Source organism: Chanos chanos, chromosome 15 (assembly GCF_902362185.1).
Source record: "Chanos chanos chromosome 15, fChaCha1.1, whole genome shotgun sequence".
Taxonomy (NCBI): Eukaryota; Metazoa; Chordata; class Actinopteri; order Gonorynchiformes; family Chanidae; genus Chanos; species Chanos chanos.
In genome coordinates, this window is record NC_044509.1 from 13,884,866 (window position 1) to 13,909,865 (window position 25,000).

Genomic DNA, 25,000 nt, shown 5'->3' on the forward strand with positions numbered 1-25,000 from the left:
TCTGTCAAAAAGCTTATGAAACTATAACTACATGCTGCTAGTAGTGACGTAATTTCATAACCCAGCAGGAGATGTCAGAGTGTATGTGGTTCATGTTTGCTTTTATGAGTTGTGGCTCGACCATAATTTCTCTTAAGAGTACTGGAGCTGTAAATGTCTTTAACTGTTGTGAGTACTGCTCTTCATATTCCCTCGTCTCGAAGGGCATTTTATATTTTACCCCAAAATAGCATTATAAAATGTTAATAGAGTATCTGACATGTTAGAACACTTATTTCTATCTAGTACTTCCATTTGCTTCCAGAGAAAATGATTTATACATCTGCGGTTAGAGCGGCTATATGCTGTATGTATGTGTTTTGTACTACAGCTCGTTGAAAGACTATTACATTTCACCGTTAAAACATATGATACAATTCTGTGTCTTTGTTTCTGACCAGAAAATGACATCGAGTATTTTGCAGTGAGAAATCTTGTTTTCAGAGTAGGGGATTTGTGACAGTCTTCAAGAACTCACTCAAAACGGACTTGCTTTGTGCTTAATGTAGTTTAGCTATTACCATCACTGTGGTTGATGGGAAAGTTTGATTTTAAGACACAGTTTTTGGCTAACCTGGCTATGGTGAGTTAAAGGACCTAACACACATATATACACAAATCCAGCTGAACTGACAGTGACTTGTCTCCTTGTTCTAAAGTAACACAATCACATGGATACTTCAGCTCTCCATAACTTGGTTTTCCAGTTACTTTTGTCTTATCTGTTTATTGCTATGTACATGCTCTGAATAATCACTGTGTTTCATTTTTAAAAGAGAGAAAGAAAAGCCTCTATCTTTTATATCCAGCTTGCAGTAGGATCATGTTGCCTTTTAACCTATGATGTTTCATTGTGCTAAAATACTGCTTTAAATGACATTAGAGACAGAAAGTTGTATTTCTATATTAATAATATGTATGTGCGGTATATATTTACAGATATGTAAGTATATATGATTTTGAAATAAAGTCTTTAAAAATCGCCAATAGTGAAGTTCAAGGTACTAAATGATATATGAAAGGGAATTTTAAAAACTCATTAAATGAGGTCAAATGTAATTTCAGCCACAAAATTCTAATACAGAATGCAGAGTATGTTGCACACTATTTACATATTCCTTTTCAGTGGTTGTATTTTGTGCTTTGTATTTTTAGTTTGTTTTATAATCTAATTTCTCTGATTAAAATAATCATCTTAATCCATTTCTTTCAAAGACTCACCTTTTTTTTCTGGATTACTGGTTTTATTTCAGTCTTGGTGTTAACACTGGCCACGTCATGCTAATGGAAAAGCATCTCTGTTTGAGGGGAAAGCCAAATGTGTGTGTGTGTGTGTGTGTGTGTGTGTGTGTGTGTATGTGTGTGAACATGAAAGGGGACTGTGAATATGTGCCAATTCTTAGTGGTCTCTTTTCATTCATGTCTTTGAAACAATATAAGTGTGATCACATTTAGCATATTATTACAGCAAAATATTGATCAGATTATTGATCTATGTACAGTTTCTGTGATAGTGCTTAGTAGTTGTTAGTTATCTTTTCAGTTGGTAGGGTTATTAAACCATTTTGTTCCCCTCTCTTTAGCTAAGTCAGTCTGTATCCACTGTCCTGTCACTGTGCACTTATGCCAGCTAATGTGTTGCTTGTTGGATTTGTTGCTCTAATGGGATTTATTGTGGCAAGTTCCATTTTGTAGGCTATATCTACATGATTTATTGAAAGTCAGTCCCTTCTATAAAGCATAACTCATGAACATTAGGAATGGATCATCAGTCATTAAAAAGACATCACCAGTAGTATGGCTATGGTGATGGTCCTGCGGTATATCGTGATATCCACTAGGGTGCAGACTTGCTATCATATCGTCTCAGCGAGCATGTCTACTGATTTCACTCGAATGTACTGTAGGTGGGACGTTTTAGCAATAACATAATGACCCAAATATGCTAATACTAATTCATAAAAAAATATATTCAAACTCACTGTCTAACTTTAATGATAGAATATGACAAGCAGTAAAGTATCGACTTATTCTCAATTTATATATAGATATATATAGATATATATTTGCAGTCAAATTCTGTATTACCGAGGGGCTTCTATGCCAAGTATCTCAGCTGAAGTCCCATTTACCCTCGGCACATAAAGACAGACATTCCAGCAGATGATTTTTAAAAGGCTTTCTAAAGTATCTGTGGTTGCACTGTGGTTTTCAGCGGATATTGATATTGATTGGCAAATGGTGCTGACTGATGGATTTTTCAGCTGGAGAAACGAAGCAGTGAGAAGCCCGGCCTTGTTCGGTATCGATTGTGCTCAAGCTAAACTCTTCTCGTCTACTGGGTCTGCAGAATTTAAACCAATGCGCTCAGAGAACGTGAGAAACCGAAACTTCTTTGATTTATTTGGCCGCGTGAGAGGTAACACTGAGCAGTGGGCATGTCCGATAGCCCTTGCACATAACAAACTGGGCTATATAACAGCTGCATTTTAGAAATTCATTAATAGATTTTTTCTGTGAGCTTTACCAAATTCTTAGTATGCCAAATTTGTGCCGAAACACGGCCTGGACGAGGTGAAGCAAGAGGCCAGTCTCCCGTCTTTCAGTTACAACTATGGCAACCATGACAAGTGCAATACTACGCTGTGCAGCTCGGGTTGTCATGGCAACGAGGGCCTTGCGTCATTCTGTTCTTTTTTGACTATGTTCTGAAGGGGTACAGCAGAATGGGGGGTGGGAGCGCATTTAAGAAAAACCAGGTCATTGCCAGACTTAGCCACAGATCATTATAATGAGCATGCTCAGTAAGCTTACCAATTTAAACATCTGGAGAAAAAAATGAAGCAAGAATTTGTCGTTAATGTGGGCACAGACAGAGATCACCTATAGCCCAGCCTGAATTATTATCACAGTATTTATTCTTAAAAAACCGTCTCTTTTACATAAAGACCGAATGCAGCAATGCAAGACTTAATGCAAGAAATCATCAAATATCGTATGTCCCTAACTTATGTGAAATGTTACCGGTATGCAACACTTTAACAGGTAGACTAAATTCTCTTAAGAGATGATGTCATTTCTAGCTTTGAACTTGGCACAAAGATCCTCCCCCACTACACCTATTCAAAGCTCTTCTGAGTATAGTGGTTGTCTGCTCTGAACCATTCACATAATCCTTTTATTGTCATAGTGGGAACACGATTTGAAACAGCAGGACACTCTGTGTGTGTGTGTGTGTGTGTGTGTGTGTGTGTGTATACACAGAGAACCGTATATATTCTGTGCGTACATATATATATATATATATATATATATATATATATATATATGTGTGTGTGTGTGTGTGTGTGTGTGTGTGTGTGTGTATGTGTGCACAGAACCGCACACAAATAGCCTACTGCCCTATGTCAAGTAGCTATACACAGAAAGAGCTTTGTGTGCCAAGAACATCCTGTAAGATCTAAAGACTAAGAAGTAAAGAAGCACGTGGTAAAATTACTCTCGCCATCTGCATGTAAGCAGTCGTTTGAACATGTACAAAAAAGGACAGAAAAAAATGTGCAAAAAAGGTGTTTCTATATGTACTACATTCAAACCTGAAAGAGTTACACGTGCCGGCTTCAGTACTGTATACACGGCGTTGTGGTGAGCCCTTTAAAAGGATTTTCATGTGCATCACAGATTAAACCCGGCCAAGGATTAGGAACACTGGCTAGGTTCTGGCTATGAATCAGGGAAACAGTGGCATAACATGGAGACCGGGCGGGGGGTGCGGTGACGTCAAAGATGAGGACACTGCTCAGCGAGCGATCTAGCCAAGCAGGTGCTGCCATTTTTATTCCCGATTTTCATGCATCTGAATCCAGGCAGTGCATCAGTCCCGAAGGCCCTGTATTGCACGGATAAATATGCACAGTTCCCACCCTACTTCATGCTAATTACTTCGTCGCAGCATTCAGAGGGGGAGCGGGTATCCAAATTTAAAGAGCCCCAGCTGGCAGAGAGTGGCACGGGCAGAACAAGGTGTGAATAGACCCTGCCTTGAGCCTGCTTCGACCCCTTTCCTCTCAGGCTTCCTTCATGAATATTGAGAGACTTTTATCCCGTGTAAGACTGGACAGGGGGACAGAAGAAGGAGGCGTGGACAAAGCGAGCGGGTAAGATGGATAAGGATGAGGGGGAGGGGCGCCAAGAGATGATTCTGTTAGTTGCTGTAGCGATGCGCAGTCTCGGTAAGTAGGGCTGCTCGCTGTATTGACTGGAAAACAAAAGTAGTCGAGGTTGCGGTGTGAGCAAAGACAAGGAGCCGTGGAATAGAGGGGGATAGCGCTGTGGGTTTGGCTAGTAAGAACAGCACTGCCATTGTGATCTCTCGTTCACTGTCCCTGCAACCGCTGTCTCCTGTGTGAGGGGGGGAATGACTGTTGACTGCTGTCGTTTCATCGTTTTTGGGAATTGCAGATGAAGGTGGCGTAGCGCTGTCTTGCTCTGCCTAGGAGGGGCTCTCCCTGACAAGCTTCACAACGGGAAGTACATTCACTGCAGGTAATTTATTCCTTTCTTTTCATCCACCCATTGTTTATTTCTGTATGGCGGTAAAGCCTGATTTCTTTACACCCTTCATCCTTGCTCTGCCCATGCATTATTATTATTATTATCATTATTATTTATTATTGTTATTATTATTATTATTATTATTATTATTATTATTAATAATAATAATAATAATTCTGTTGTGATGATATCTCTTGGAGTGATCATGATTCTTTGTCATAATAGAATATTCCACAGTAAACAATAAATCAAATGAATGGGAGATTATTTATTAGATATCCCATAAAAATTGACAGAATCCATAATAAATGGGATGTATTTTTTCTCCCCTCATCCATTATTAATATGTGCTGTCATACATTCCGTGGCCACTAAGTCACGGCTACTTCAATGACACTAACACATGTAAATACGGTTGTGTTTAGCAAGAGGGGTCATCCCAGGCTTGTGGCTATTAACAGCTGTTGTGTTGTGATATCTGTAAAATAATTCAATTATAATAGCTCTTCTGTTGATATGGTATTTCTAAATTAGACACGAGAAGGTAATTTTAGAGTTCAGACAGAGAGTGTGTGTGTGTGTACAGTGACACTGTGATGATTTTTTTCCTCTGTCATTTGTTCTAGAACAGACACAGCTACTGTACATAGTTAGAGCCTAGCCAGGCGCCATCTTTCTTTTTTCCATCTGTGTGAAACAGGGGCAGCTATTTGTTACCATTGCATTACATGACCTCTGTTGTGATGCTCTGGTTATTGGCTCTTTTGTTCCGGTACTTTCCTGGTTAGATTTTCCCTTCTTACAGGGAACCTGTATGGGACCACAAATCTGGGTCTAGGTGAAGGTCAAATTTTTCCTTTTACAAGCCATCATCATATGTCACTCAGGCACAACCACACACACACACACACACACACACACACACACAAGCACACACTCACACACACCAAATGAGAGAAATAAATTGCTAATAAGGCTTATCTGACACTTTGCTGAGTAATGTAACATCAAGGTAAAAGCTCGTACAAGCTTGTTTCAAATTCAGCTTTATGTAAATCTCTTCCTGCTCATAGAAAGATCATTTTACATCACGCAATGCAATTCATTCATGAAATCAGTCTGAATGGAACCAAGCCTGTCCTTTCCGAATAGCTTAAATAAATCAACCTCTGAAAAAACAACTCACAACCTTTCAGCATTCAGGCAGTATTAACAGTCTGGAATCTTACATTCGGCCTCCACGTACACTGTCATTTTGTACTTGTTCTTCTCTTTCTATTGATAAAATGATGTTGTTTCATTTGGGGATGTTATTGGCCTTTACAAACAACTGAGATTGTTGGGTGAGGTTCAAACTTCGGCGTAATCGGGAATGGATCGAATAGTCCTACCTTCCTTTGTCTTCCTTTGCTCTGTTTCAAATGGCCGTTTAGTTAAGGCGGGATAATCACTCTTCTCCAGCGTCTGCCCCCGAGCCCCAGAGTTCATCAGTGAAATCCCACCAGCCTTGTTTGAATTAAACTGTGCCGTTTGAGACATCAGGTTGACTTGGAAACAACACAAGTCCTTGTTCATTGTCCATTTCAGACAAAAAGGTGGAAGATGATAGAGTTGAGAACCGTGAAGCATGCTCAGTAATTGACTTTTTTTTTTTTGCCTTACATCGTAGAATGCTTAGTTTAAAGTAGATGAATGTTAACGAAACTACCAGAGCGTCAAAATCAAATTGAGGTTGGTCTCCTTTGCAATATCTGACAGCAAATTCAAAACCTTTCACAAAACGTTACCAAAAAATGCAGCTGAATATGCCGAATACCCCTTTTCTAGATTCGAAATATGTAGAGAGACAGAAAATCATTGGCTTTTTAAGTAGGCATTTCTGAGTAAGAGCTGCTTAAAATTTCACGATTGACCCAGAGGGAACGGTTTCATAGGAGGGGTATTCCAACAAGGCCTATTCTCACTTTATAATGGTGTTTTATATATGACTCAGGAGTTTATTGTCATATGCACAGCAAAACGGACAGTTACACTGTGCAGTGAAAGTCTTACTTTGCTAATCCTCCATTACCAAAAAAGAGAAACATTAATATAACAAATTCTTTATAAAAAAAAAAAAAACATGAGAGGTAGGACCTGTAATAAGTAAACTTAGTTATTAGAGCTACATGTGCTGTATTGTGCAAAGGGCAGAGAAGAGCGGTCATAAAGTGCACTGTGCATTATTGCAAATAACGAATAAATAACGGTAGAAAGACAGCAGCAATAAATGTGTGTGTGTGGGTGTGTGTGTGTAGAGATGTAGAGCTGAGTAGGGTACAGTAATTAATGTGTGTGTGTGTCAGCCAGAGATCAACCAGTTCAGAGTGTCAGCTGGGTCATCTGGGTATAAAAATACATTATTTGGGGGTCTTAGTTTCTGGGTCTCTTTCCCCGCCTTTCTGTGCTGAAGGGGAAAGTTCTTACTGACCTCCTCAGTGTCTTCTCCTCCTCAGGGTTGCTCTCTTTGTGCTGAGCCGTGAGTGGGCAGGATGGAGGCCCCGCTGGTGTGTTTGGACGAGGAGTTTGAGGACCTGAAGCCGTGCAGAGTGGAGGACTCGGAACCCGCTCCGCGTCGGCCCTACGGCACGGTTCCCCTGGCCACCCTGGGCCGAGAGGACTTCTCAGAGCTGGAGAACTTCTCAGAGATGATGAGCTTCAAGTCCATGGAGGATCTGGTGAACGAGTTTGACGAGAAGCTGAACGTTTGCTTCCACAACTACAACACCAAAACGGAAGGTCTGGCCCCCGTCCGCGATCAGTCTCACGCCGAGGAAGACGAGGAGAGGCTGCAGGATGAAGAGTGAGTGGTGGTCATCCACAGTGTTAACAAATGCAGATTTAGACGTTTACAGCAGCTGGAGTTGCAGGGAAGGCGAGTTTAATAGGAAGGACTGCTTAAGGAATATTAAAACCTACTCAAGCATGCCAGTCCTTTTTTAATAGGTCTGAGAATGAAGTTCACAGCTGTCTGGTTAAAGTGTGAAGGAAAGACGTGAGTCATCACAAAATCCAAAAACATGAAAGAGTTAAAACACAGATAAGACCTTCTGACTGTGTGAACCATTATACCACATCATAAATTACGACGGTTGCCATCCCTTCAAGATAATTAGTAAGATAGTGGTTTTTAATGAAACCAATGTCATGCTCTCAAATGTGTTACACTTAGACAGAAAAAAATCACACCATGTACTGTGAATGCAAGACCATGGACAATACATAAACACCATGACTATAGTTAATTGATTAAAATCTGCACTAAGTGTTACTAATTAATTGGATTTGCTCAAACACACTATATCAAAAGAATTATGCTGGTACATTTATATATTTTTGGTATATCCTTATTAATGACGATGACAAACAAAAGATGGACCTTGCGGTGCACAGTGCATTACTCTTACTTTCTGATAAATCAAAATTAACTCTGTCACCGTGGCAACGTCCGGTGAGCTGACAGTTGGCAGAGGACATTTTGTAATCGTGCTGATACGTATGGCCAGCTGTTCTGTCGCAAACGTGATGCATCTCAGGAAGAAAAAAAAAATGTCGATCTGATGATGCAGGCAGCAAATTTTAGTCCATTATCCCCGTAACTCCAGTCTGGAACCATGCTTGGTTATAAATTATTCAGCATTTTTTTGTATGCTTCAGTTAGTATGTTTTTCCAGGCCTGCTAGGAACGGTCGTGTTTTAAATCTGACACTCGATCCGAGGCGTAAACAAACCTTTTCTAATTTTGGAAATCAAATGGATTTTATTCTAAATTTAGAGTATTTGTGTGCAGATGCCCTTGGGTGTTCTATTGATCTATCTTTTGTGAAGTCAGACCGTGATACACGGTTAAAAATATCGTTTTTGTTTTCTGACTGACTCATAAATATGCCCCAAATAACTGAGTAACTGTACTGAAAAAGCAGCTATTGCAGTGTGGCGTGGAATTTATACAGAAAGCTCTAACACATTCCCACGCACAATTCAATTTTTTTTAACCTTCAATTTACAGTTTCACATTTAGATATTTTTGGAAAGCAATTTCAGGTATGAGCACTGAAGATTAATTTTGGAATACATTTATTTCTAAATTTGTCTCTTCAGTTTATTCCTGAAGTAAGCTTTAGATTATTAAAGCCTGAAATTGCTTTCCTAAAATGTCTAGATGTGAAACTGTAAACTCAATGTTAAAAAAATAAAAGTTGAATTCGAAACAAGTGAACAATAACTGGAATAAAACTTGTAAAATATGATCGCTGAACTGCTTGGGGTTTTTTTTGCAGAACTGCTCCTGTCGAGACAGTATGGCGTTGTTTTCTTTTTAAAGACCTGCTGCGATTTGTACCGGTTCCCCGTTGTGTCTGTTCTTGGCTCAGCTAACTCAGAAACAGGAGTCTGTCTCTATACCAGACTTAAACCGGAGCTAGAGCCTTATTATGGACAGTGGCTGTAGGGAAGAGTCTGTGAGTCTGTACCAGCTTGTTCCTGTTGCGTTGGTGGGTTGAGGGTTTGTGTGAGCGGACAGTGGCAGCGAATGAGGTCAGGGCTCTTGTGAAGGGCCACTTGTTCCGTTGCTGTCCGCGCAGTGAAACCGGGAAAGAGACGAGAAGCGTGACAAACTGGGGGGAGACAGAAAACAAAGGAAGGTTTTTGTCACTGTGCCTTGGCGCTAAACAAACGTCTAACTGAAATGCACGTTTACCAACAGTAAAAAAAAAAAAAGAGATTAAAACCACATGCTGGTTATCCATACCTGTTATCACTGGCTTATTAGTGTGATTTAGACTTTTCAGATTTAAGGAATGCTTTTTGTCTGTCTGTTTGTTTGTTTATATCATGTGTGTACGCTGAAAAGAATATCAGTTACGACCCTAATAATATTTTGTTTGCTATTTGATTCTCATGTAAAGGCAAAATCATGATGACTTAGACTCTCTGCTCTGTTTTAGTGTATGGGATGCCTTGACTGATAATTACATGCCCTCCTCCATGTCCAGCTGGGATGACGCAACCTCAGAGACCTTAAACGGCAACCTCTCTGACCAGGAGGTAATATTTTCACTCAGAAATCTCTCTGATCAACGCTGCCGTAGTGCTCGGTTTTGCAACGAAGTCTCTTGCAGAATTTTAGAGATGTTCAAATGAGTTCTGAGTTCTTAGATGAGGTCATTCAATGTTAGAACGGAACTGCAGCTGTTACTGAAAGATTTACTCCTGCATCGCTCAGAGCTGTGCATTTATGGCCTGTCCTCTTTAGATCTAGTGGAGTCAACTCCTGCCAAAAACGCAGCCTAAGCTCCTGAGCTCACCCTCCCTGCATTACTCCTGTCCTCCCCTCTCCTCTCTCTCATGCAGTCAGGAACAGAGCCAGACACCAAATATGATCAGTTTAAGTCCAACTCAAAGCGCCAGCCAAGTTAGAAATAACTTACATAGACATAAAGGACCTCTGTAATCAGTAGATTAGTCCTCTACTCACACTGCTTCCTTCGAATACTTAGAAGCTGGTCTCATTTTTGTGTTAACTGTAGAGTTGCTTCAAATGGGGCTGATGTGAGATTTAAGAAGCTTAAAATGGTATAAAATAATCAACAAATAATGACGTATGTCAAATAAATAATTATATGTGACCAACGAACAAACATACAGTGAGAGTTTTTAAAGTAATATACATCATTATAGTAATTTAGCATCAAGACTTGATTTCTGTTTTTGTTTTTTGTTTTTTTTGTTTTTTTTTTTAATTTTACATATTTGACGCGAGAAATTTCATAACAAATAGTAGGTTAGCTAAAAGCCTGGCAGCCCAAGCAATACATCATGTTTACACAGTAATAGTGGTCCCAGGAAAGGATCCGGAGGCACTTACCTCAGCACATTACAAATAAACCTAATGGAATAACATTTGGGTTATTTCTTCATGCAACCCATTCATCAAACTGCACAAGCAACACAGTGCATTAACAGGTCGTCATGACATAGACCAAAACACAGTGACATGATGGCATAGACCAAAAACACAGTGACATGATGGCATAGACCAAAAACACAGTGACATGATGGCATAGACCAAAAACACAGTGGCATGATGACATAGACCAAAACACAGATACTAGCGTTCTTCCTGCCACATATTAAATGGTTCATTTTTGTTCCAGATTCATGAAAAAGAAGAGGAGGAGATGAATGAAAAGAATGAAAACGCCAACTGCCTGAATGAGGAGCCACTCATCACTGCTGATCAGGTCAGCGCAAAGCCAGACCTACCCGAGTGCGAGGTTTCAAGTAGCACTTGTGATGATGTAACGGTAAAAACAGAGGCTTATTTTTGGATGCCTCCAGACTGTGTTTTGTAAGCCACTCTGTAATATCAGGGATTGTGAAACAGTGACGGTTATTCTGAAATGCTGAGGAGAATTTGCTTTAGATTTAGGCTATACAGAGGATGTACTCGTAAGTCTTTCTGTAGAGAGGATGGTCTTACAGCTGGAGGACAGGGGGATTTTGAGGTTTTTTTGTTTGTTTTTTTTTGTCCTTTCTCTCAGGTGATCGAGGAGATTGTTGAAATGATGGAGAATTCTCCAGACCCCGGAGAGACAGAGGAGGAGGAAGAGGAGGAGAACGGAGATGTACCACCGAAGTCAAACACCTCCATTCTGGAGGAAATCCGCATGCTGTCCCAGGCCTCCAACAACAACTGCTCCTTCGAAGGTAAAGAGGCTTTCTCACGCTCCATAAGGTGTCTGGCACCAGGCCCTCAGAAGCTTTCTGACCTGGACAATCTGTTGTTTTTCAAGGCAGTGGAGACTTGACATTTCCTATCACGTTTGACTCGCAAATAAGTATATAGCGTCAATAAGACTGCTGATACATATTGAAAAGAAACAAGTGTGTGTGTGTGTGTGTGTGTGTGTCCACTCCGTGTGCCCATACGCTCACATGCTTTTATTTTCCGCAGGTTTGAATCTCATGCCCAGCTCTGCTCTGCTGGATCTGCTCTGCCGGGTGGAAGCGGCCATCAGGGAATACTCCGAGGAGCTCGTGGCTCAGCTGGCGCGGCGGGACGAGCTGGAGTTCGAGAAGGAGGTGAAGAACACGTTCATCACCGCCCTGATGGAGGTGCAGAACAGGCAGAGGGAGCAGAGGGACGTGAGTAAGCGCCGTCGCAGAGACAAAGGACTCAGCCTGCAGGGAACCACCCGCGCAGACAAACCTGGCACCATGCCCGTGAAGGTGTGTGCGTGTGTGCGCGCGCGTGTGTGTGTGTGTGTGTGTGTGCTGACACGCTGTATTAATGTGGAAGAACGAGGTTCTATGAGGCAGCTGAACGTAGGGTGCTTCCGTGGACCAGAGGCTCTCATATAGATCTCTATAGCTAATGGATCTAGAGTCTATTAGTCTTCAACTGCACTTACCATTTACAGGAAGCAGAGGGAGGAGACATCCCATACCGATGCATCATCGGTCCAGTGTCAATACTCCATCTATGATCCAGTTCATTGTTGGGGGGACAAAATGCATTTACAAATGAATATGTACATTTACATTGACACATTCTTACATACATATGTATTCATGTGTATGGTTTTAATTTGTGCTGTGTATCAGTTAGCCAATGCATAAAATGCCTCTAATAAGACATTTTTGCTTTGATTTTTTGTAACAATGGCATTAATATTTGAATGTTTTCTCAGCGTTTTAGCATGGAAGGTCTCTCAAATATCCTGCAGACGGGGATCAGACAAACATTCGGCAACTCAGGGACAGACAAACAGGTGGGGGGTAGCACATTGAAAAATAATGAATTATTCATTACATCCAATGAACATTTTTCTAGGTTTGGATTTTTGTCTCGCAGTCAAACTGTAGTTTTTAAGTAATGATAAATCCCATTTTTATGCCTCTTTTTTTTCCAAATATAATACAACACTTGATTTGGAAGTTTTACCAGGAATTATTCGTTAGTGTTACCACCTCGCCTGCTTTTTCTCATTGTTTCAACTTCCACTACGATGTACCTAACAATCCAAACTGATTTAAATGAATTTATGTTTTGCGTGTCTATTTGTTATGCAGTACCTAAACACAGTCATCCCCTTTGAGAAGAAGGGAACTCCTCCCTCTGTGGACGACCTTCAGATGCTCACAAAAAGTGAGTCGGGTTCACTTACGATTATTACAAGACCTGTTGACACCATGTGATCTGAACGTTGACTCCAGTGTCGGCATCAATGACACCTGCTTCTTAAAATGTCACTCAAAACGCTTTAACGTTCTATTATATCCCACTCCACAATCCGTCATGCTAAGATTGATGTGTACCTGTGTGTTTTCTGACAGTCCTTTATGCTATGAAGGAAGACAGCGATAAAGTCCCAACACTGTTGACTGACTACATACTGAAAGGTAAAAACCCCCCACATTATTATTATCATTATTATTATTATTATTATTATTATTATTATTATTATTATTATTATTATTATTGTTGTTGTTGTTGTTGTTGTTAGCAGTAGTAGTACTAGTATTAGCCTTAGTATTGTTGTTGTAACAGCGTATCATCTCTGGTGTTTATCGCAGTGCTGTGTCCCACCTAAAAGCTCGTAGCGCCCCCCCCCCTGTATGGGCTGATGACTGTGAAGAAGTGACGACTGGGCTTCCCCACCCCGACAGCCCTGTCTCTCCAGTCAGTACTGCATGAGCTCCCCTCCTCCTTAGCTATGAGGGATCATCACCATCTAATCATTCTACCTAGCTTCTCGAAAATAAACCTTTGCCTTCTTCGCTGATGTCACTGTCCTCCCTGCACATCCATGCATTCACACAAAGGCTAAAAAAAACAAAACAAAAACAAAAACAACAACAACAGCGCCTGGTGCTTTGCATCTTTTTTCTCTACTGTTATGTTACAGTGGGCCAAAAAGCCATATGGAGCACGAAAGGATAGAAGACAATGTTAACCAGTAAACTCTATATCAGGTATTCTCAATAATGCGTTTTTTTTTTTTTTTGTTTGTTTTTTTTTTCAGTTTCTTTTCTATACGGATCAGCCCTCATAACCAGGGCAATTCACTTTTGTCTGTCAATATCACACGAGCAAGGAAGAAACACAGGGACTTAGGGAATCGTGTACGCCTCACGTCTGATCACGTTTGATAATTATCCATTTGAATCAGCTTTCTGCTTTTTGTATTGTGGCGCCATCTCAGCATAATATACATATGTTATAATACAGCATGTTTTAGTATTTTGACATCTATGCCAACGGGAATTTGACCGGTGACTTAGTAACTGGTCATTAACCGGTGTTTCTGTTTTTTTTTTTTTGTTTTTTTTTTTAAATTTATTGATTAATTTATGAATGAAATATATACCGTTCTAGATAGTGTGGTTCATTTAACCATAGCGTTCGTTTGATGATATCATTGATGTTTTCTATTTTATAATTTCTTACCAGAGAGTGAAAACACTGTATTGAATTAACATAACTGTCATTCAAAAAAAAACAAACAAAAACAAAAACAAAAAAAGCTCATATGTACATTTTTCTTTACTGTGGGACATGGAGGACAGCAGAATAATGCTGAGTCAAAGCTCGAATAAATGTTAAACCCTGTGGAGACGAGTCTCTCTGTGTTTGTTTTGTGTTTCTCTTTTCTCGTTCTCCTGTCGTCTTTTGACAGGACACTGCGTTTTTTTTTTTTTCTCTCTCTAACCTTCCATGGTTCCATTTACACACAGTGTTGCTCTTTCCTATTTATTTCTCATTTGCAAAAGCCTGCGAGGCCAACAAACATTTTAACATTCAATTCCAAAAAAAGATAAAAGCATTAAAATTAGATTTCCCACTCATGTCTGCCTTATTTTGCCTTAATATAATGTAGTTTACCTGCGTCTCTGCGGGCCGGTTGCCTGTTTCTTCGTTTTTGTTTTCTTTTTTTTTTGACATTTTCCGAGATGGAGGATAGAATGTGTAATATGATATATGGACGTCGGCAGTGGCACAAATTCTTTCAGCTGTATAGGGAGTTCAGTTTCAGTGCCCTCCATTGAAAAAACTAAATTAAATATTTCACATGCTGTAAGTCAGCAGACACCATGTGCATGATTGATCTGCTTGACTCTGTCCAGTGGTTTTTAGTCTATTCAAACAGGTTTGCCCACGCTAAAATCATCTTACCATGGCTGTGATGAAAAAAAAAAAAAAAAACTGGATCAATTCACCAAGTTCTCCTAACACTTTTAATTAACCTAGGGGATGGGCTGAATAACACTTTCAGGTGGTAATACAGCCCAACACTTTAAGTATCTATGGGTGTAGTACCACACAATTCTTATAGAGGGCAGCAAAATGCAAAATATAAATGGTAGGTCATATTTGTAAGTGTAACCAGTTACCTCATGGCCTTCAGAAAATGAATACTGTCACTTTAAAATGTGATTTCACTGACGATAACACAAATGAATGCAGAAATGAAAGGAACATAAATTTGCACATACAAATTTTTGTACCGTTTTACAGATACACAATAGTTTTAATTTATTTCACTTGAGACAGGATCTCAGTAGACATACAGTAGATGAATACGTTCATAAAATGAATGTGTTATTATCCAATAAAAGTAAGACATAGAAAAATTAAGACATAAAAATTTTTTATAATAAAACCTTGGTTTCTAAGCACTTATCACAGCCAATGTCTTTTAATTAATAAAAAAAAAGATGCTAAAAAGTGGGGTTTTTTTGTCCTGATACAGTGCATACTCCATACACAAAACAAACAAGCAAATAATTCTCATTAATGATGCAAATGAATGTGAGCGGTGCTGACAGCTGTGTAGAGTACATACATTAAGAGAAAACCTGGCTATTTAAATAAATGCGAATACATGGTTCAAGTGCCCATCTTTAAAAATGCAACAAATTAATAAAAACTTGGTGGAGAACAGTTCTAAGTGTGTAAAGAAAAAAAAAAAGTATATGGTGTTGACAGTAACAGTAAAGATGAGAGTCTCTCAACAAACATTCACTTCAAACCGAGATGACGTAGCTTGTGCCTCATAGACAGTGCAGTGAGCTGAGGAGTCAGGTAACACAGAACGCAGCTTTTGAACCAGACAGTTCTGCCTGGTAAGGTGCACGTCTGTTAAAAACTGGCCAGCGATTGAACACGCACGCCGAGACGCGAGTGCAGTGAGACTGAGGCGTCTTTTTCGATCAACCTCAGATGAATTTCAGACCGCAGTAGAAAACATCAGAAAAACCTCTCCAATCATGAGAGAAATAAGATCCTGCATTAGGGAGGGAAGGAGTGAAGGTGAGAGTGAGGGTATGGGTGGGGGAGTGTGGAGAGGCCGGCAATGCAAATGCAAAAGATACTTCTAAAAAAACGAAAAAAAAAAGCCATGTTATGAACGCATAACAATGAGTCACCAAAATTAGCCAATCATGGTTTGTGACTCTAAGATTAGCCAATCATGGTTTGTGACTCTAAGAGCGGCCCTCGGCCTGCAGAGCCATACTAAAAGCCACTTTCTCATTTTATCTTCAGTCTCAAGAGTAGCTTGATGAATACAAGCTTGAGTCTCTGAGGAGATCTTGATCCAGCTCACACTTTTCACACAACTGAACAAAACAGAGACCACCTGCTGTACACTGTATACCGCAAACCAATTGCCAAACTACCTCGTTGTGCTATTTAGACATGACAGAGGTGCTTGGGTCATATCCTAAATACACTGATTTCAGCCCTAAAGTGGAATCCCACTCAAACTGGGCATCTTTGGTTTTATTTCTATACGCTGACTGACATTTCACGATAAATTCATGTTAAGAAACTATACCTTGTGTGATGAAATAAGTCATTAGAATGAACAGGAAATAAATCTCTTATTTACACTCTCAGTTAGAAGAGTATTACTACATCCTCTTGTTAATTCTTACATAGCTACTTAATCACTTGCTGAACATTCAAGCAACTATCCAATCCTATAGCGATTTATTGAATAGAGAGCTAAGGTCTAAGACAGTCTAAAAACTGTACACTATGAATACTTTCTTTTCTTATTTGGCCAAGAAACATTTAAAGGCAAATATATATTCATTGCATGATATGAGAGCTTCCTTACAGTTCTATGTACTCCCTTTTATCACAATTATCATGCAAGAGCTAGAGACCAACACTTGTGCATTCTTAAAAGGAACAACCTGGACTTGTACAATGTGCCGTGGATCTCAAGCAAATGTTTTTTTTTAATGCAAATAAGCATTTCCAAGTGATCGCTACAGCATGTTTAACAAAAATGACATAATCATTAAAACAAAAACAAAGTAAATAGCTTTTTTATTAATTAAAAGTGTTGAATTTAGCAATTCAACAAGCAGGACAAAGCTGTATTGTAATAAACAAAATGCTATGTAAGAAAAACAATACATAGGTTAATAATGAATGTATAAAACAACAAAAATGTAGAACATTATCAAAGCAATATTTATACATGATTTGTATACATAATACCCTATAATTATTATAAAAAACATAAAAAAATGTCAATTTTATTGAAGAAAATTACACCTTTTGATAAATACTCAGCGCTAGGGCACGTCAACCACTGTCTCAAATCCACTTTGTCGAATCTAATGTGAATTCTGTTGGAGTAGCAGTCAGGTCCATACTCTACAATCCCTTTTTAGAGTTGACCTGGTCCACAAATTCCACAGTGGACTCCGTGAAATGGAGGAGCAGACCTGTGCTAGACCAGAGAGCCAGCTTGGTTCTGAGCAGGCACCATAATGGGCACCCCACCCATACGGGAGATGTTGGCGGCCGTCACTCCGGTGGGCAGAGGGGGCGGCCTTGGAGGTTGAGGTTCGATGGTGTCCTCTCTGGGCAGCGAGCCACCGTTAGTGCTGGGGGGTCCAGAATGACCACGAGGGAGGGTCGGGTTGGTGTTGTACCCGGGCAGGATATGCTCGGGGGTGCTGTTGGCGGGGGCCCGTGTACGGTAGCCAGCGGTGCTGCCCGTGGCGGTGATGATGGAGGCGGTGTCTGATGGCGGAGGCCGGGAATGAGAGACGTAGTTGTTTGACATGTGGTTGCGTGGGTGATGGCTGGTGTTGATGGACGACAGCGTGCCGTTTTTCGAGATGATGTCCGAGCTGGTGCCGCTCTTCGCCCAGGACACGCGCTTGGGCGCCTGAGCGTCCTCCCTGTCACATGAATGACACATCAGGTGTTGACATTTCGTTTTCATTTATGTTCATACACACATACACAGACACACACCAATGACAAAATACAGCACATCACACACTTATTTTTTGTACTCCTAAATATATTCCGGAAACCATAAAGTTATGCCTCTCACTTGATCTCATTGGCCAAATCCTCTTCTGATTCTTTCCGTCGAGTCCACAGGAACACTAGGAAGAGGATGATGAGGATGAAGCCCACCACAGCACCCACTGTGGCTCCAGCAATCACTCCAGCATTAGTCGCTAGATGAAAAGATCAAGAGAAGCCTTAGTCCAAACAACCCGCTATGCAAAACGATTGATTGAAGAAGAGGAAAAAAAAAAGAGAGAAACGGGAAGAGAGAGAAAAAGAACCGAAAAAGAGAAAGAGAAACGAAAAACAGAAGTGTTTACTTACAGGTGATGACTTCTAGGTTGATGAAGCATTCCTGTTCTCCGGCGACGTTGGACGACGTGCATACGTATTTGCCCGACATGCCGCTGCTGAGGTTGGTCAGCTTCAGAGTGCCGACTGTCTCATCTGGAAGAACAGAGAGACGAGCCAAGCTGAGACACCAACGTTTCCTTTATCAGCACAGTTACAATCCCCATCTCTGAGTTTGTCCAGCGCTAGTTTAGAGTTAGGCAGAACTCTGAGGGAGCTGTTTATCTCAGGCAGCATTACGGCAACCACGGTTTGAGCTCCATGTACCGAGAGCTGAAGCGCTAAGGTGTTTGCTAATGTGATTTCTCTGTTTCAAACTTTTTCCAATTATGTTGTGAATGAAAAGCATGGGAAAAAGGGGTCCCGTTTGTCGATGGTCATTGACAGTCAATGGCCTTTGCAGTTTCAGATACTGTTGCACTAACAGTGCCTCTCACTGAGAACATTACATCACTTGGTGTTGCTAAGCAGCTTGTAGTGTGAAAAGATGCAGTAGCTGGCATATAATTATCCGACAAAAGCTCATGTTACCCCCCCGCCACATGGCTGCCATGTGGGGACATATTTATGAGAGTTCATGGACAAAGGGGCACATTAGGGTACAAAGGGGCACATTGTGGTACAAAGGGGTACACTGGGGGTACAAAAATGGAGAAAATGTAAAGGTGCGCGGTTTTGAACGACAGATGAATAATTACATACATAATTTAACAAACTCACTGAGCATAGGTGGGAAGAAGACCTCAGAACTTGGGCTGGTCTTTTTCCATTTGTACAAGGGGGCTGGTTTCCCGGCAGCAGAATTGCAGGTGAGCGTGACGTTGCCTTTGAGTACAGGCTTCCCCTTCAGCTTGCAGACAGGCACAGAAGGGGGAACTGAAAGAGTGAACAAGCAACATATGGAAATTTTATTGATACTGATTTGTAATTTTCAATCATATGTTTCAGTCAGCGAATGTAAACCGTGTCTTTACGTTAGTTATTTTTGTGCTTGTGTACGCCATCGAAGTGTATTTGTGAGGATATAGTGTGAATGTAAGTGTAAGTGTCAGTTTGCGAAGACACGTATAAGTAAATGGGGAAACACACCTATGACATTAAGGCTGAGCTGGTCCGAGACAGACGTCGCTCCAGGTACGAGAACCTGACAGACATACGTCCCTGAGTCGGACACCTGTGTGTTGTTGATGAAGAGGGACAGGTTCCTGTTGGGCATGTCATGATAGAAGCGTGCTCGGCCCTGAAACTGAGGGCCGCCTTGACTGATGGAGCCCGACGTGTAGGAGATGATCTGCGGAGAGTTGATAACAAAAAGGTGCAAGTGGCTTAACAAGTATGAAATATATACTAGTACTTACCAAAGCAAATTGCTACGTGTTGGGGCCCAAGTCAAAATAGCTAAACATCATTCATTTGGAAATCAAAAAGAGATCTAAAATTGTTCCCATCCCCATTTCTCTTTTCACCTCTGACAATCTTTCCTGAGAACCAATAAGAATGTAAACCATAGCGTGCCTCATACAAGAGGACAAGGAGCAGTTGGCACTGTGTAATTAGGAAATGCAGCTAGTAGGAGACATAATGTGGAGAGTGTAATATTTACAGCACTGAAACATGCGCAACACAAATAACTCATGAATAACAGGAATCTGTTTAAGCTGAGATGCTAAATATCGACATGTACATATGATCTTGTCTATTGAACATATTTGGACAAATGGACGTCTGCTTTTTATTTCAGTTCTATTAATAAGATGACCAAATTTAAGAAACATTGATGGGAAAATTACACTTTGCAACTTGTTCAATTACGATCAAAAGACAAGGTATTTCGTGGACAGAAAATATTTAAAGCACCCTACTATTTATTAGTTCATAAAATAATAAGCAAAATCAAAACGATCAGTGGATCATTGGGAAATAGTTTGCAGGATCCAGCACTCACTGTAAAAACCAGAACCTTGGTCCAGTTTGGTCTTAACCATATGAGTCTCTATTGGTTTCCAATACCCATAGAAGAATGACCGTTGTATATATATATACATGTGTGTGTGTGTGTGTGTGTGTGTGTGTATGTATATATGTGTGTGTGTGTATATTCGTTCGTTTTTTGAACAACTGAGTCAAAGCATTGTTCTAAATCTAATTGGAATATTGGTTAGGGAAATTAAAACATGCTGCAAATACCAGAAAAAAAACCCTCAAACATTACAGAGTTAAAATTGTTCATTTAGAAACTGGCCACTGACATTTTCTAGAAATGCCTGCATGATGTTATTTCTCATTACTTCCAATGACTGAAGATTTAGGTGCACATGCTTTTTTGTGTGTGTGATTTCTGTTCATTGCTGATGTGTAAATATGTGCAAACCACATTTTTTATCTACTGATAACACAGAAATCAGAATCACATATTCATGCATCCCAATGTGAAGACAGTATCTGATTAAACGTTTCTGTATGTTCTGGGATAATGTGACACATGTCCAGTGTTTTATTCTTGTATAATGCAGCATATCTGATGCTTAGTGGGAAGGGATGACATGCGACATCGGTTGCTGCTAAGTTTAAACAGCTTTGTTTCCGTTTGTTTGGACTGAGATAAAAAAGCATTTGGCGTGGTGTCATCTCCTCTCGTCCTAGTTTCTGAATCAATCGTGACAAAATACGGAAAAGCTTTGTAATGGGAATGCCGAAAAGTACAGTTTCTATAAATATGAAGCCAATTTCATTTTGACATCAAATATATCTCTTGATGTTTATTTCTATAAGTTTTTTCCCAACCCCAAAATAAAAGCTTTGTAGGTTAAACCTGCTTCAAATCATAATCCAAAACATTTTGTGCAGATGGTCAGCTAAGAATAATAACTACAATGAGATTTTCCCCCCCCTACACTCACAAAACTGCACAGACATTATCTAACAGAATTAAAAAAAAAAAAAAAAAAGAGGAGGAAGCAGCGACGAGAAGAGGGGACAGTCACGCGAGCATAACTACTTGCTATGGGATTCACAAACTACAGCCCTAATACTCATGTCACAGATGTTGTATGTTCAGCTCTATCCCGTATTATCTGTATTATCTGGCAGATGCATATATCAACACCAACATTATATGAGAGGGATGTCTACTGCTGCAAAACCTTTGATAATCCAATTGATCTCTTGACCGCGAGACCTAGCAAGCTAAAGAGTAAATGCTAGTCAATAACATACGTGTAGCAGTAAATCAGATATAACAGGAAAAAAACCCAACAACAACAACAGAGGGACTCAGATTTGAGGCTGTTAACTGCTACAGCGAAAAGAGCTGGGTTTACAACTGGGCAGACGGCAGCGCGCATGTAAGGAGAATCGTGCCTGCGGGAAAGAAATGGAAGCAGTTCTAAGAAAATTGACCGATGCAATTTCCATTTGACGGCGGAGGCCATATCTCACATATAGAAACTTAAATTACATGCTCTGCATTAACACATCAAAGAGACACAAGACGCTATACATTATCCAATCAGCAAAATTCTGAGGAAAAAAAAAAGATTTTTACAGCAAGTAACCGGCACATCCTTAGAAAAGAGAAAGAGAAAGGGGGAAAAAAAGATACTTACTATTTGAGATGTGTTGGTCATAAAATTCCACAGCACGGTGTTTTGGTCTATGATACCACTGTACGAGGCCTGAAGGACAACATTTTTCCCCTTGATAACGTCTATGTTTTTATGGGGGATCTGTAACTGTGCTAATTCGCCTGTGGAGACACAAACAGAGAGGCACACAAAGTGAAATGGCCCAGTGAAAATCCAAAAAAACCCCCACCCCATTCCAACATGTACACATACACATGCTCTCTTACACCTTAGTTACTCTTAACATTTCACACCCACCTGTGTGCCTATATCTCATCCTCCTAATCTGGATTATCTGGATTAATTATTTAGAGCTTTAGATATACTTTGGTATCTATGCCTTGTAGGAGTGAATTCTGGTTAAGATACTACACTCTCAGAATTGCTTTCCTATTTTAAAGAAAGCTAAAATTAAACCAAATCTGACAAGCGTAACAATTTGACAGATCTCAAAGAGCTATTCTGAAAAACAAATTCAAAATTACACAGCATGGGATATTTAAAAGAGAATTAATACTGGGACGCCTTAGGATTGTTGTCATTGTTGTCACTAAACCCCTGGAATCACTGTCATTAGAAGACATCACCACATTTCTTACATCTTCATCAGAATCAATTTGAAACGATAATAACACAAGCCAAAAACAAATGCGACCTGACCCTTCGGTACCATCAGTGAAAATATGAAGCCATGGATCCGGTACGCCACACTTACATTCCCCCAGCCGCAGGTAAACCAGCTGGATCCAGCTATCCCTACCCTCCTGAGTCTCCAGTTTGGCAAAAGCTCTGAGCTCAATTTTAGCGTGAAAACAGAAGATCAGAAGACGGTCTCTCCCTCCGTACTTTCCTGATCTCTTAGACGTCATCGGACGCCGGACAGTAACTCAGTTCCTCGAGGCGCAGAGGAAACATGACGGTTTTAGGACTAGAGCTGTCTCGTCGCGCTGGACTTTCGGCTTGCGTTTGAGAGAGAGAGAGAGAGAGAGAGGGATAGGGGAAAGTTTGCTAGGTGCTAGGGAGGGAGACAGAGTGAGAAACTGCAACATTGTTCTGCCTCCAGCAAAAAAAAAAAAAAAAAAACCTCGTGCCATCCCTGTCCTGAATTCTCTGCTGATAAGTCCAAACTCGCTAATCCCTAAACAAGATGGGTGGTTGTCTCTGAGGCCTTTTTCTGATTTATGTAAGGCTCTTTGATTCATGTTAGGCTGATTAAACGTTCAACCTCCTACTCTACAGTGGATGCTGTAATCACTAGAAAAATGCCCCACCAGGAAAAGCTTCTCATTTATATGTAGTGAAATGAACATGTTTTTTTTTGTGTCTCTCTGTGTCTGTGTGTGTGTGTGTGTGTTTTGTGTCCTTTGCTGAGTCTGGCCGTCACATAAAATAAACCCTCCAGTCCAACTGTCTTGTATTATAAATCCAAGCGAAATTGTGTGGCTTTGTTTGTTGAAAATTGGAAATAAATACAGACACTACAATATTCATTAATCTTTTTCATCGAAATGTCTTTATCCCATTTTTCATTTGTAATCACAATACACGATTAAGAGATGTCGAGAGGTTAAGACCGTAAGAGCTTTGACCTTTGACCCCCGTGGGCGTGCTCTGAAATGAGGTGAGAAAACTGAAGAGCGCCACTGAATTTTCTTGGAGTGGTGCTGCTGTGGCTCACTGGCAGCTTTGGCTCGGAGACCGTCTCTATTCTACTGTTATTATCTCAGAGTCAAAATCTTGTCTTTAATCCTGCACTCTAGTCTCTCAATCTGTCCCTCAGGGGCACTCCCACAAACACGTGCACGCTCACACACACACACACACACACACACACACACACACACACACACACACACACAGACACACGCAGTGTACAGCTTTCTAGATAGAACTGCCAATAGAGGCATTTGGAGAGAGCAGATCTTGAGCTCACAGTCTCCAGTCTTACCCCAGGGTAAGAGTCCTTACCTTGAATTAAATTAGCATTTAGGTTAATTACTCAGTCTTTTACTTACACGTTGGAACTTAATGCATCTACGCTCTGGTTTAAGTACACTGAAAACAAAATTACACATCTACTAATGTATTCAAATTGAATGCAAACGTTTAGATTTATTTCTTTCCCTGAGGGTATTATGCAATCTCCTGCAGCAGCAGCACGTCACAAGCGCTTGACTCGACAAGAGTTTAATAAGACAACCATCAATCTTAGGACTCAGACCTCTGGTTTACTCTGGTGACTGGACTGGTTCCTTCACCCCGTTCCTACCCAAACTGGATTATAATTTGATAACTAACAGACATCATTTTAAAAATTCAGAATGAAAAGTGTACACACACAATCACATGGAGACAATCTCAAAAGAATGCACAACAACCTTTCTTAAACACCGCACAAATTTCGAGCTGCTATTGTGATGTCATAATCACCCGAGTATCTTAGAGTTTAAACAGCCCCTTTCGATATTTTAATAGTAGATGTCATAGATGCCAACAAAGAAAAATGTTTCACTATGTTTTATTTTAAAAACTTGTGTCAAACTTGAAGCTATATCACTAGCTGAATTTCAGCATAGCATTTCTTCCTACAATTAGCCTTTTATCCAAAACATCTATTCTTTTTACAGTTAGATGAAAGGTACACTTACAGCACCAGCTGAGAGGAAGATGTGAGAAAATGAATAAGATACAGCAATGCATTTCTTGGTTGTCACCACATGGGGGCACCAGATACCCATATTCAGTCAGTCTGTTTTGCTTTTATTGCATAAGAACACAATTGAACATGCAGTTTAATATGTGAGTTATGTCACAACAATGCTGACACAACAAGGATCCTTTTTGATAAGAAACTCTCATAACATACACAAAAGATAAATTCGGTTTGTGCCATTTGAAATTTCCTATTGGGTATTTCACTGCCCTTCCAGGTCAGCAAGAAAATAAACACCTTACATACTATTGTCACTAAACTATGCACAAGAGACAGAAAGACAGAGAGGGAGAGAGAGAGAGAGAGAGAGAGAAAGAGAGACAGACAGACAGAAAGACAGACAGACAGAGAGAGAGA

General features: G+C 40.2%; 3 protein-coding genes across 3 annotated transcripts in view; 2 read left to right on the forward strand and 1 right to left on the reverse strand.

The window, feature by feature from the left end:
- Positions 1-7,124: 7,124 nt before the first annotated feature.
- fez1 (fasciculation and elongation protein zeta 1 (zygin I)) lies at positions 7,125-7,439 on the forward strand. Its single transcript, XM_030793071.1, has one exon. The coding sequence runs from the start codon at positions 7,125-7,127 to the stop codon at positions 7,437-7,439; it is 315 nt and encodes a 104-aa protein (XP_030648931.1).
- Positions 7,440-9,606: 2,167 nt separating this feature from the next.
- LOC115828280 (fasciculation and elongation protein zeta-1-like) lies at positions 9,607-13,226 on the forward strand. The gene is made up of 7 exons (XM_030792235.1): positions 9,607-9,678; positions 10,788-10,937; positions 11,175-11,340; positions 11,588-11,862; positions 12,706-12,781; positions 12,970-13,035; positions 13,210-13,226. The coding sequence occupies exons 1-7, from the start codon at positions 9,607-9,609 to the stop codon at positions 13,224-13,226; spliced, it is 822 nt and encodes a 273-aa protein (XP_030648095.1).
- A 3,940-nt stretch (positions 13,227-17,166) lies between these two features.
- esama (endothelial cell adhesion molecule a) overlaps positions 17,167-25,000 on the reverse strand; it is a 31,793-nt gene continuing 23,959 nt past the window's right edge. The window contains exons 2-7 of the mRNA XM_030792522.1: positions 21,913-22,052; positions 19,397-19,598; positions 19,028-19,183; positions 18,281-18,403; positions 17,997-18,126; positions 17,167-17,838 (exon numbers count right to left, since the gene is read on the reverse strand). Of these exons, the coding sequence (XP_030648382.1) occupies positions 17,382-17,838; positions 17,997-18,126; positions 18,281-18,403; positions 19,028-19,183; positions 19,397-19,598; positions 21,913-22,052 (1,208 nt within the window). The 3' untranslated portion in view covers positions 17,167-17,381. The remainder of the gene's footprint in view (positions 17,839-17,996; positions 18,127-18,280; positions 18,404-19,027; positions 19,184-19,396; positions 19,599-21,912; positions 22,053-25,000) is intronic.